Source organism: Gavialis gangeticus, unplaced genomic scaffold (genome assembly GCF_001723915.1).
Source record: "Gavialis gangeticus isolate Ggan-Ray unplaced genomic scaffold, GavGan_comp1, whole genome shotgun sequence".
In the NCBI taxonomy this organism is placed as follows: Eukaryota; Metazoa; Chordata; order Crocodylia; family Gavialidae; genus Gavialis; species Gavialis gangeticus.
Window position 1 is genome coordinate 102,985,717 of NW_017729033.1, and position 12,199 is coordinate 102,997,915.

The 12,199-nt window shown below is 43.3% G+C and overlaps 1 protein-coding gene across 1 annotated transcript in view; it reads left to right on the forward strand.

The window, feature by feature from the left end:
* The window catches only part of COQ2 (coenzyme Q2, polyprenyltransferase), an 18,678-nt gene extending 11,138 nt beyond the window's left edge, over positions 1-7,540 (forward strand). The window contains 7 exon segments of the mRNA XM_019526496.1: positions 1,470-1,636; positions 2,681-2,802; positions 3,100-3,185; positions 6,113-6,246; positions 6,807-6,995; positions 7,372-7,470; positions 7,472-7,540. Coding sequence (XP_019382041.1) covers positions 1,470-1,636; positions 2,681-2,802; positions 3,100-3,185; positions 6,113-6,246; positions 6,807-6,995; positions 7,372-7,470; positions 7,472-7,501 — 827 coding nt within the window. The 3' untranslated portion in view covers positions 7,502-7,540.
* The last annotated feature ends 4,659 nt before the right edge of the window (positions 7,541-12,199 follow it).

A 12,199-nucleotide genomic window follows, 5' to 3' on the forward strand; every position in this document is an offset into this window, starting at 1 on the left:
GTTGATGACACCAAACTATGGGGAAGTGGCTCACAAGACAGGTGGATCAAAACCTGATGGCATTCAGTAGAGAGAAACGCAAGGTGCTCAGGAGAAAAAACCTGTATCATACTTATAGCCTTAGCAGTGCTACTCTCACTAGCACCACAACTGAAAGAGAGTTGGGGGTCATGATTGACCCCAAGATGAACATGAGCCATCAATGTGATGCTGCAGCTAGTAAAGTGAGCAAAACACTGGCTTGCATCCATAGATGCTTCTCAAGCAAATCCCAGGACATCATTCTCCCATTGTACTCTGCCTTGGTGAGGCCACAGCTGGAGTACTGCATTCAGTTTTGGGCTCCACAATTCAAAAAGGATGTGGAGAAGCTTGAGAGTCCAGAGGAGAACCATGTGCATGATCAGGGGTCAGGAAAACAGACCTTACAACGACAGGCTGAGAGCTATGGGACTCTTTAGCCTGGAAAAGTGCAGGTTCAGGGGCAATCTGGTGGCCACCTATAAGTTTGTCAGGGATATCGGGTGTGGGGGGGTGGGATTGGAAGGAGCTGCCAGACAAGCACCAGGAGAGCTGTGCTCAGTGGTGAGAGCGGGCTGCCCTCCCCGCGACGAGCCGTGCCTCCTGGTCTGGCCAGGGCCTACAGCTGCAGCCTGCCCTGTGCTGCATGAGCCCCAGCCCCTGCCCCCCAGGTGAGCTGCTTGCTGCTCTGTCCCATGCGTCTCCCTGCCTCAGCTGGTCAGTGCCTGCCCATGTCCCGGCCCCATTCCCTCCCTCGCTGCAGGAACCTTGATCTGCCCCCATACCTTCCACCACACCAGACTTACTGGCTGGATACAGCTCTTCAAGCTGAAGAGCTACTTATTGGAAATTGGATCAGTATTGGCTGATACGCCTCCTTAAAACTCAGCTATCAGTATCAGTCCCAAAAATCTCTATCAGTGCACACCTACTTGCAATATGCTTATTTATCCTAGTCAGGCAGCTTGGTATGTGGAACACGCACATTTTATTGATTTGCCTATAAATAATATGAACTGAAGAGGACAGTTTTTAATTGTGAAAAATTGTAAAGGTAGCCACATACTTGTTCTGAAGAGAGAACAGGATTGCCTAGCAAATGTACTTTTTCTCTTGCCTGAATATCTGGCTGAATCCTCAAGCATAGTATTTTTTCCACAGTTCAGTTTTCTGTTTGGCAGGAAAGGTAGGGGGAAATGTCTTTTTAAAGTAAATTTTTAACAGTTTAGCCAAAAATAAAACACAAGAGGAGGAAAGGAACACAACAAATTGTAGAAAAACATTGCTTTGCCATTTATAGCTTAACCTCTCTCAGCTCTGGTTTTGCAGTTTTAGAAGCTTTTAATTAGTTCATTCAGCATTTATTTGCTGTTGATGTTACCCTAAGGAGTAATTCCACTATGACTTCTCTTTTCCTAATCCTTGTCAACTTCTGTTTTTGTCCTTAGGAACATGGCTGTTGTATTTGCCATGTACTTGGAGCATAGGCTTGGCTGCAGAGCCAGGTTGCTTTCCAGACTGGTATATGCTGTCACTGTTTGGTGCTGGAGCAGTTCTGATGCGTGGAGCAGGCTGTACAATCAACGACATGTGGGATCAGGAGTATGACAAAAAGGTAGAGAACTGGATGGACTTGAAAAGGACAGGCAGGCTCCTTTAAATGTTTGATGAGTAAGTAAATCTATGGCCTTTTCATGAAGTAAAACTTCTTTTGTCTTGCATCAAGACAAGAACAAGTTTGAAGGCTGCTTTCAAATGACTAACAATGACTGCACTTCTTCCTTATGCAGGTTCCAGCCCTTATTAGCAGAACAAATTGGCAGAGGGGGTCTGCATGTTTATTTAGAATTTCTGGAGTCTGCTGCCATTTAAGAGACATTCTAATCTGTTTAAGCACAGATGCAGAGGGGTGCCATGTTCAGGATGTAACAAGGGGAAAATTAATGGAATAGGAACCTTAACAGTTACATTCCCTGACTTGTGTGTTTAATTTTTCCAACCTGCCATCAGTTCAAACATACAGAGCGCAAATTGAGCTTGTTAACAAATAGCTTTTAATTGCTGTCAGACAGCTGAACATATTCTGGGCAGTGTGGATCAATGCAGGGAATTACTTCTGAAGTTTTATACACAAATCAGGCTTTTTATTACATTTCATTTTTTTTACCATTCATAACCTGATCCAGTCTCATAAAACCATAAGGGTATACCCACATATGATTAACTAATTAAAGAATAATTATGCACATACTTTCTTTTCAAAGAACATTGCAATATTATCATGTGCTGTAGCAAGCGCAAAGCCCATGGTTCTGCTCACTCAGTTCTGGTGGATAGCTCTCCAGACCTGTCAGGTAATTCATTACCTTGGCTTTTGCATTCTTAAAACAAGTCTTTTTCACTGCCTTCCAGGCCATTTGCTTTGATTGTGTCACATGGAACTTATCTTTTGCCTGGGTATTGGGTGCTGCAAGCTTGTGTAGCTTTAGTTATTTATGAGTTTGTTTTTAGTGGAGGGTGGGAAGAGGGTGTTAGTTAGTGAGGCTTGAACGTCTACCTTATCCAGTATTCATTGCATTGAAGTCTGCCTCTTGCTTGTAAAATATATTTTAACAGGTTATATTGGGTTTCATATTAAAACAGTTCTTTCTCTGTTTAGGTTACCAGAACAGCAAGTAGACCAATAGCTTCTGGAGATATCTCAGCTTTTCAAGCCTTGGTTTTTCTTGGGGGACAACTTAGCTTGGCTTTATGTGTGCTGCTCCGCCTGAATTACTATAGGTAATGTGTATGCAATTATTCATTCTTACTATAGTTCTCCAGGAAGCCGAAGCCAGGAATGATGAATTTCAACAGAAAAGACAAATATTTTGGGAAAGTTACCAGCAAATGAATTTGTGGGTTGAGAATGAAAGAATTATTTCAGTTTTAACTAAAGAATCAACTGCAGTTCTGTAGTTAAAAATCTGATATCATTGTATCAGAAATATTGATCCTTTGCCTAGGAAGTAATGGTGAGTATAACAGAATGATTTTAAAGAAAACGAGAAGTTTTCTGATAAATGTCTCTTGTTATAGCATTGTTCTAGGAGCAGCTTCTTTGTCTCTTGTGATTACTTACCCCCTGATGAAGAGAATCACGTATTGGCCACAGTTAGTTTTGGGTGAGTTAAAAAATGGCTATTTTTCTTTTCTTTCAAATACAGTTGTTTTGTGTTCTAGTAAAATCTTCATTGTTGAGTGAATGTATTAAATCAAGTTGCCTGAAACTGCAAGAAAGATCCATGAAATGGTGCATACTCAAATGGTTAATCAATCAATTGGAGCTTTCTTTTCATTTCCATGTGCAGTGGTGTTGAGAGAGTAGGTAAATATTTTTACTTAAGAATAAGCTGCAGTCCTGGGAGATCAGAGCTTGGGAGAAAAACATCTCATAAGTGTAAGGTGAAACACATAGTTAAGAAAGCTTGTGTGCCCGTCTAGCCTCTAATGTCCAGTCATGTGCTGGTCTGGCTGGATGTTTGGTGGTGTTTGCCTGTCCGTCCCAGGTGTTCCATCGAGTAGGTGTTTCCCTCTGGCGTAGTCTCACCCAGTCTCTCCTGCCACGGCTTTGGGTCTTATTTCAGTGGGAGGTCCAACCACTGGGAGTCTCTCGACGGTGGGACGTCTGTCTGGCAGTCTTCTGCGAGGCTCCACCTCCCCTCTACCTCGCCCTTACACCCTGCCTTGATGTGTCACAGATGTTCTTCTGGCCAGGTTCCCGACTGTTGAGCCCCCAAGTGCGCTCGCCTTGAAAGTTCTATCGGCCTACAGGGTCCAACCCCCAATATACTACCCTTACCTCACAGCCGTTTAATTTTCTCTTTTATGCAGCTGACGGCCCCTTTTAGGTTTAAAGAACCATCAGGCTCCACCAGCCCAGCACCTCAACCACTCCACCAGTGGGAAACGTAAAAATGCAAATATGACAAAAAAAAATACTGAGGCACTTAGAGAGGCCCTCTGCCCCTCAACCCCCAGCTCCTCTGGCCTAATCACCAGTACTGGCCCTCAGGCAACCAAGATCTCTATTCTGCTCTATATGGGTCAGGGGTAACCCGTGGGCTACTCTGTACTCCTATTTTCTCTTCACCCGGCCTGTGGGTTTGGTGGACCTTTGACAGACACCAGTCTTCCCCCCCCAGTCACCCGTTGAGTCGGCTCTACGCCCCTAGGGCCCGTACTTTGCAGCTCCTCACACTGCTTGTGCCACCTGGCCCCCGCCTGGTGTGCCTCCTCGGGTTTTATGGAGTCCTCAATGGTCCCACCCGGTCTGGCGTCTTGAGGTACGCTGGTCTGTCTGGCTTCTCGGCTGTGGCCCCAGGCATCGGGATCTTCCTGCTCCCCTCTACCCTTTAGCCCGAGTCCCCGGTCATGGGGAACTGTCTCCAGCTCCTGGCTTCTGCTGCTGCTGCCAGCAGTTTCTGTCCCTCAGTGTGTTCTACTGCGTTCTCCCCTGCTGGGAGAAGCAGCTTCTGGCCCCTTTTCCCCCCGTAGGGGCTCAGGGAGAACCTTCCGTGCTATTGCTCCCGCTGGTCACCATCCGCTCCCCTCTTCCTTGCTGGCGGCCCGTTTTATTTCCACCAGCAGGCTCTTGTGGCTGACATCATTGGCTGGCCGCAGCTGTATAAAGGTGCAGCTAATGAGCCGCGCAGGTCCCGCCTCCAGCTTTGCTGCAAGTAAGCAATTCTCATTTTCTTTTCTGTTACTTTTACTTTCTTTCGAGGGTTCCTGACCCCGGGGTTCCCCCCTGGCTTTTTGGGGTCTTCCCTTCTGTTCCTCCCTGTTACAGCTTGCAATCTGAAACACTTAAATTAACTGAAGTAAAGAGAAGTACTTCTAGCTTGGGTTGCTAAGAGAATGCTTTTGAAGTCCTTTTGATGCGAAGGGAAACTTGGGTTGCTAAGACGTCTTTCATATGTGTTGGCTTCCATAATTTTTTCTCCTGAAATTGTTATCTGTCACCTTTTTAAGAACCATCACTGCCATGTATGCTTTGTTCCCCTGCACTTATTCTTCTTTAACAACACAGCCAGTTATGCAGAAACTTTGGCATTTTTGTAATTTTAGATACAGGCCTAGTCCTGCAGACTTTGTTGAAACTCATCACATGTAAGTGTTGCAGGACTGGGTCCTATATTAGCTACATAAAGTTTTTAATTTAGAAGGAAAAATCTGTTGTAATATTTTGCTACTTATGCTATATAGTATGCTTAATATGTAATATATAGTTACTGTTGTTCAGTAGAAACATCAAATATATAAATGTGTATTACAGGCCCAACAATGTGATTACACATTTGAGATTTCCTTACATTCCACGTGGTTTACTATAGGGCATGTTTTTCTTTATTAAGGATTCCACATAAACTAGAATTGTTGTTTTTGTCTGTTGTTTTTAATCTTAGAAAGCTGGAGACAAGACCAGAATTTCTTCAGATCCTCTTTTCTTTGGTGCATTCACTCAGCAACACAATATTGTGGGTATTGATTGAATTTTAGATTGGCTCTCATCATAGGCCAGTGAGAACAGTAGAAGCAGAAACTGAGCTTGCATTATCTGTATAGCAACAAAGAGCACTCCTTGGCAGAAGCATTGTAATATTATGCTACCTCCGGACTAAGTGGGGACAGAAAGGACAAGTTAAAGCTAACTGTCTTTAAGATGCCTTATTGCTCTGTTGGAATAGTCAGTATTCTCTTCAGTGGACCATCCAGAGACAGGGATGTTAGTTGCTTCCCTTCTGTTGCAGATACAAGCAGAACATGAAACACGAGAACTAGCCAGAAGGAAGGGAGTGTTGTTTTCCTGTCAAGCTATTGTTCCTCTTCTTTTGCACAGTTCCTTTTTTCCTTCCCCACAAGGAAATAACAGAGTAATTCACCCTTGTTCCTCGTTTTCAGATATGGTGCAAGGGTTCTGGGTGTATAAGGTTTAAAAGTATTATGTTTGAGTGTCTTATGTGGATGAAAAATATAAAATAAATTGTTCCTGACTATTACACTTTAGTTCAACATGTATTTTTTTTTTTTCATATTTTATGGCTTACAGGGCTTACGTTTAATTGGGGTGCCTTGCTTGGGTGGTCTGCCATCAAAGGCTCATGTGATTGGTCTGTCTGTTTGCCTTTGTACTTTTCTGGAGTTATGTGGACATTGATATATGACACTATCTATGCTCATCAGGTAAAGTAGTGAGGTTGGCTATAATTTCTTCCTTGTTTGATATGTGTGGGTGTCCAAGTGTGTTTAATTTATTATTGTGGATAAGCATGGCTCGTCTAGCCTTTCTGCTGTAACTTTTGACCTTCATAAGATTGAAAACAGCAGGAAATGGATCTTAGAAAAAAATTTCATTTCCATTAGTTTTTTCACCCCAACAGTGCCCCATACCCTAATGGTTTTGATGTTCTTTTCATTATACTGACTGTGTGAGAGGTTTGAATATCCTGCTTGAAGGCTTATCTTCAAGCATTGTGCATACCTAGGTGTGGAATCTCTTAAAACATTTTTTTTTTTTTTAAGCCATTAGTAAATGAGTACTCAGGAGCTTTGGAAATCAGGCTCTGTATGTTGGTGACTAAAACAAGCTTAAGAACTTCACTTAAGACCTCTTTCTAAAATATAAACATCATAGCCTTGAAAAAAGGCCTTTCTCTTATACTGGCCACACTCCCAGAAGGCATAGCAAAATGCCTCGTACAATGCTTTATTTTTTTTTCTGGTAACAATCTTTTTCATTCTAGGATAAAAGAGATGATGTTGTCATTGGCGTGAAATCAACAGCTCTACGGTTCAAGGAAGACACTAAGCAGTGGCTCAGTGGTTTTGGTGGCATTATGCTCATGGGTTTGTGTGTGGCAGGAATGAATTGTGATCAGACCTTCCCTTACTACACAGCAGTGGCTGCTGTAGGGGCCCACTTAGCTCACCAGGTTTGAATTCATCATTTTTTCTTATAATTTTTTCTGTTTGTTAGTAATCCCATGTCAGTTTGCCTAACACATCCACCTCTCATCTCAAACTTATTGTCAACAAGAGCTTAACCTAGGTCTGCTTTTACAAGAATCAGGAGATGGCAATCTTGATTTTTCTCCCAGTGTGTCTAATGTTGTCACCATGACATGTGGATACATAAAATAACTAGGGCTACAGTTGGTACCTAGCGAGACTGGAAGACTGGTTTGGGAGATTGGGAGACTAAATGGTTCTATTTCTTGGTAGTGACTACCTGATATTTAAAATGTGGTTATACTCTGCAGAGGAGCTGTATAAAAGGGGTTTTGTTTGTTTGTTTTTCTTCCACATGAGTCCATTAAATTGGCTAAGTTTACACCTGGATGGATCTTCCTGGATTATCAACCATGCAAGCACATTATGGGACGTGAAAGTCGAACTAAATTTCTCTGGTTTTATACATCATCACCAAAAGCAAATTTAATTCTTTTGTTATCCAAGAATCAGTCCAATTCACTATCCCACAGGTCTCTTGTTTTTGAAGAGATAATGAATAAAACTAATGATTAAAATAAATGGGGGTGTTACTAAAGTGATACAAGCAGATTAGATAGAACTGAGAATAAACAAAGTACAAAGTGTCACTTACTTATATTTCTGATCATAATGACTTGTTAAACTCAATATTCAGCTCCTATCTAGTCCAAGATTGTAGTGAGAGTGACTACTCTGTAGAAAACTAATTGGTGGTCACTGCAGTAAATGCTTCTTTACTGGCAACCTCGCTGTTAGTTCAACAGTTTAAGTATGTAATAAGATTGAAGACTGATCCACAATCTTCCCCTGATGAGGTCTTAACATGTGTTGGGGTAATGTAGGATTTTGCAGACAACATGCAGATACAGAGGCAGTACTGTCATTGCGGATGGGAATATTTCATTCTCTAAAATTGTTTGTGGCACACTTTATGAGCGCCAAATTTCCTTTTTCTGATCATGCTAGATTTCCTTTTTTCTGACTGAGTGGCTAGAATTTTGTTTCCACATGAGTCTTGGGTTTCGGCATAATATGAGAACTACTGTTCTCGAAGCCAGATTTGGATGCCTGAAAACAAAAAACAGACACAAAACTACTGTCTGTGAGAGAAGTATTGAATAATTTTCAAAAGTAATGACTTTTGGAAAAAAAAATTCCCCTGGTTCCAAATGATTTCTTCTTTTCTTTGCAAAACTTGTAACAGCTCAACAGGCATTGTGATACTCAAATTTCAGGGTTTTTTGTTTGTTTGTTTGTTTTTAATACAAACTTATTTCAGTGATAAACAAGCTAAGTCATAATATGGATTATGTGTAGCCTGCTTAATTTCATTTCTGGTTGCTTCACTACCTCATAGTGCTGGGAGAGAAAAAGAGGAATATGGGTCATTAGAGATTTATTCCTGTCTTATTTAAAGAAGGTAAATGTTCAGCCAAGAGGAAACAATTTAACTAGCAACAAGTCTAAACAAAGACTTATATGTTTGTTTTACTCCTTTAAGGGAGTATTTCTTAAAGTGGTTACTGTTCCTTAATTTTTCTTGACTCACTGACTTTATGCAAACCTCAGGTCAAGAGATTTTATGTCTGAAGGTGTGGGTCACATTTTATACTAGTGCCTCATGGATATGTTTCTACATATTTCCCAATCAGAATCTAGTTACATCATTCCTTGTGCCACTACAGCAGTTTCAGGTCAAGAGGGAAGGTGTTATTCAGGCATTCAGTTGCCTTTAGCTTCATAAGTGTTTGATTGTTCCTAGGAAGTTAATTGCAGTTTCCTTTTGCTATATTCACTTAGTATGTTGTCATCTTTTGCTTCTTTTTTCCCTCTCTTGCCAGCAAAGGCCCTCTTGCCTCTCTTTTGCTTCCTTCTGTTTTTTTTCCACTGCACTTCCTGTTGGTAACTCTGTTCCTGACAGCTTACATTTTCTTCCCTCACATGAACTAGTAGGGACAGGGAATGGAGGCAGCTAATCCTTGTTCCCAGCTGCTTCAGCAGGTATCCTGAGCCCTCTTTGCAAAGGGTAGCATAGATGCCTTTTGGAGCAGCTGGAAAGGTGGAGGTAGAAGTAGCATTGCAGGACCAGTCAGCTTTGTATAGGCCACAGTTCGGGAATCCTATTGCTCTGGGCTCTCGTAGTCCTTTGTGTGTGCTTGTGATGAAACTCTGACCAACCATTATAAAACTCTTCAGAATGCACACAGATGCCAAGGGGGAGTTGGATGCACCTCAGCACTTCTGAAAATCCTACTGGGTCCCAGTCTGTATCCTGACATGCATAAATACCTTTTACCATCTTCCTTGGTGTCTCTGTTGTAGAGAGGAGCCAAGATTAGCATTCATACATGATCCTCACCTTCTCTGCCTTTCTGTTGTATGCATTGTATTTGAGACAAATCTTGTAATAAGCTCAAGTAGGCAGACCTCTGTCTGTTAAGATGCCACTGGAAGCAGGATGCATGTCTGTAAAGAGCTTGTTGTGGAGATAGAGCTGAAGATTGTGGGTTTCTGGGAACATAGATCCTCTGCATGTGAAGTGCCTAGCAGGCTTGTGGAATTACAGAATAATAACAACAGATCATTGTCCTGTACTTTCACAGATTTACACTTTGGACATAAACAAACCTGAAGATTGTTGGAAGAAGTTTACCTCTAACCGCACATTAGGAACTTTACTTTTCATAGGGATTGTTCTTGGAAATCTGTGGAAAAGAAAAGATCCTAAAGAAAAGGAAGAATTGTTAGAGATCAGCTAGTGAATGTGATAAGCACTGGTAACTGATATTTATTTAAGGTACAGTATTGAAATATCTGGCCAAGAGGAGGACAAGGGAAGAGTATCTGTCCAGAAGATACTTACAGTACTGGTCAGGAGATACTTCCAAGGCCTAGGACCATGAGGCCTGGCTTCCCAACCCCTGCCCCCTCTTACCAGAGCAGGAAGCCAGGAGTGTCTGGCACTTTACACTCCAGAATGATAGTGTTAGTCACACCTGTGTGGGAGGAAAAATACTTGGGTACAACTACTACAGATTTTATTACTTACATTATATAGACCCATGGTAATTATTTTTAAGACAGTGCAGTAGAAAACAGGACAGTTTTTAGTATTTATCTCATGAATATGCTTACAAGACTGAACCAGTCTGTATTTTTGAAAGTAAGGCTTCCTACTTGCATTTGCTCTTGAATTGTAAAATAGATCCTGTCTGTTATGAATGTTTTGTAAAAAGTATATTACTTTGTGGTCATTTGTACTTTGTTACACAAGAGGTATCTCACAGGAGATAATGTGGGGAAATGCAATGATACTGTAGTATAAAATAAAGTCTACCATATGAAGCTCTGGTGTCTTGCTTTGTGCAGATGTTAGTTGTATGAAATACTTAGCTTCAGTAAGTCATTTTTATCCTGAAGTATTTAGAAGCAGAAGGGAGCAGCTTTTGCGTATGGGCAATTAAGAAGTAGAAAAGTAGGGAAATTGCCTCCTTAATATTCCACGGGATGAGCCAGCTGTGATTCTAAGCCACGGGTGAATGCTGTACCCAGATCTGTTAACCAGGCCTCCATACTTACCTATCTAAAGTCTCTCCTGCAAACAAATGTTTGCAGCATTGCTACAAACACTGCAGTGGACTATCAAGAGTGAATGGTTTGTATGTGGTTTGCATACAACGCCCTCCCCTCACCAGTCTGGAACTATTACAGTGCATGCAGCTGCTCTTAATTTACATTGTGATCTTACCAACCTGCTCTTGTACTCTGTAGTACTTTAATACTCCTTTACTCGCTTGCATTGATTACCCTTGTTGTACATCATACCTTCAGTACTGTAAGATTTCCAAAAGAAGGATGTCATCCCCCGAGTTTTGCAGAACAGTTTCTCTCAACCCGTGGGTTGCAAGAATATATGAAAGTGTTGTGAACAAACTCTTAAAAACAAATTCCAGCTTGCAAGGGGCTTCTTGCCCCCACCCCCCAATGCCCCACACACACCTGCCCTGCCCTACACCCCCACCCCCTGCCCCACACACGGCGTGCAGGCGGAAGTGGGTCAGGAGTAAGGTGCACTAGGTTGGGACTGGCCATTGATGTTTACAAATGTGTCCTGGTACAAAAATGGTTAAGAACCACTATTCTAGAACATCTAGAGTACCTTTGGATGCAGTAGTAACACCTAGTAATGGTTGGCTGAAATATACTTAGCTCAGAATTAGTTCATAGTTGAATGGTAATTGCACCATTTACAAATTAATAGAATTTTTAATTGGGTCATAGTACAGAGTATTCTAATATTGTATAAACCGTAATCTGTCTGTTGGTCCATAGTGCTTTATTTGTGCTCTTATTGGCTGTTTGTCAGCCAATCCGTGTGAAGAAGCATTCGGACAGGTACCAATGCACTGCCATGATGGTAGGGACACAGGACGGAGCTGGGGGGTGAGGTCAGCGCAGCTGGTCTTGTCCCCCTTGCCCTGCTCCCTGCAGGTGGCAACAGTGGGAACGGGAGGGCACTGGAGCTGACCTCATCCGTCCTCCCCCTTGTTCCTTGCAGGTGACGGTGGGGGGGGTGCGAACAAGGTTGGGATGCTGCAGGGAGGTGAGGCTACGGGCACTGTCCTCAGCCTACCCCTCCCCCCTTCTGTTTTTGCTGCCTGCAGGGCAAGCCCAACGCAGGGGGGCAAGGAGTGGGGGCACCACCACGGCAGCTGTGGCAGTTGGGAAAGGAGAAGAGTGGGCTCAGGCCTAACACGGGTGGGAGGGGAGCGGTGGTGAGGGGGAGCAGTGGGCGCAACCCCACCAGCAGCTGGGGGAGGGGAGGAGTGAGACTCCTCTCTCCCTCAGGCCTGGGCCCACTCCACTCCCCCCCACATCATCTCCAAGCCCGCTCTTCCCGTCCCCACACTGCTGCTGGGTTGGCCCTGATCTGCCGCTCCCCCTGGCCTGGTTTTCCCCACCCTCAGGCCCAGTTATCCCCTGCATCAGGCCTGGACCTGCTCTTCCCCTCCCCCAACCACTGCAGTGGGTAGCGGGGGAATGGGCCTGGATCCCAAGCGGCAGGAGGAAAGGGGGGAGCGAGCCCAGATGGAGGGGTGGGGTACAGGGTTCCATCCCTGCCCGCTCCCCCCCCCCCCCCCCCCCC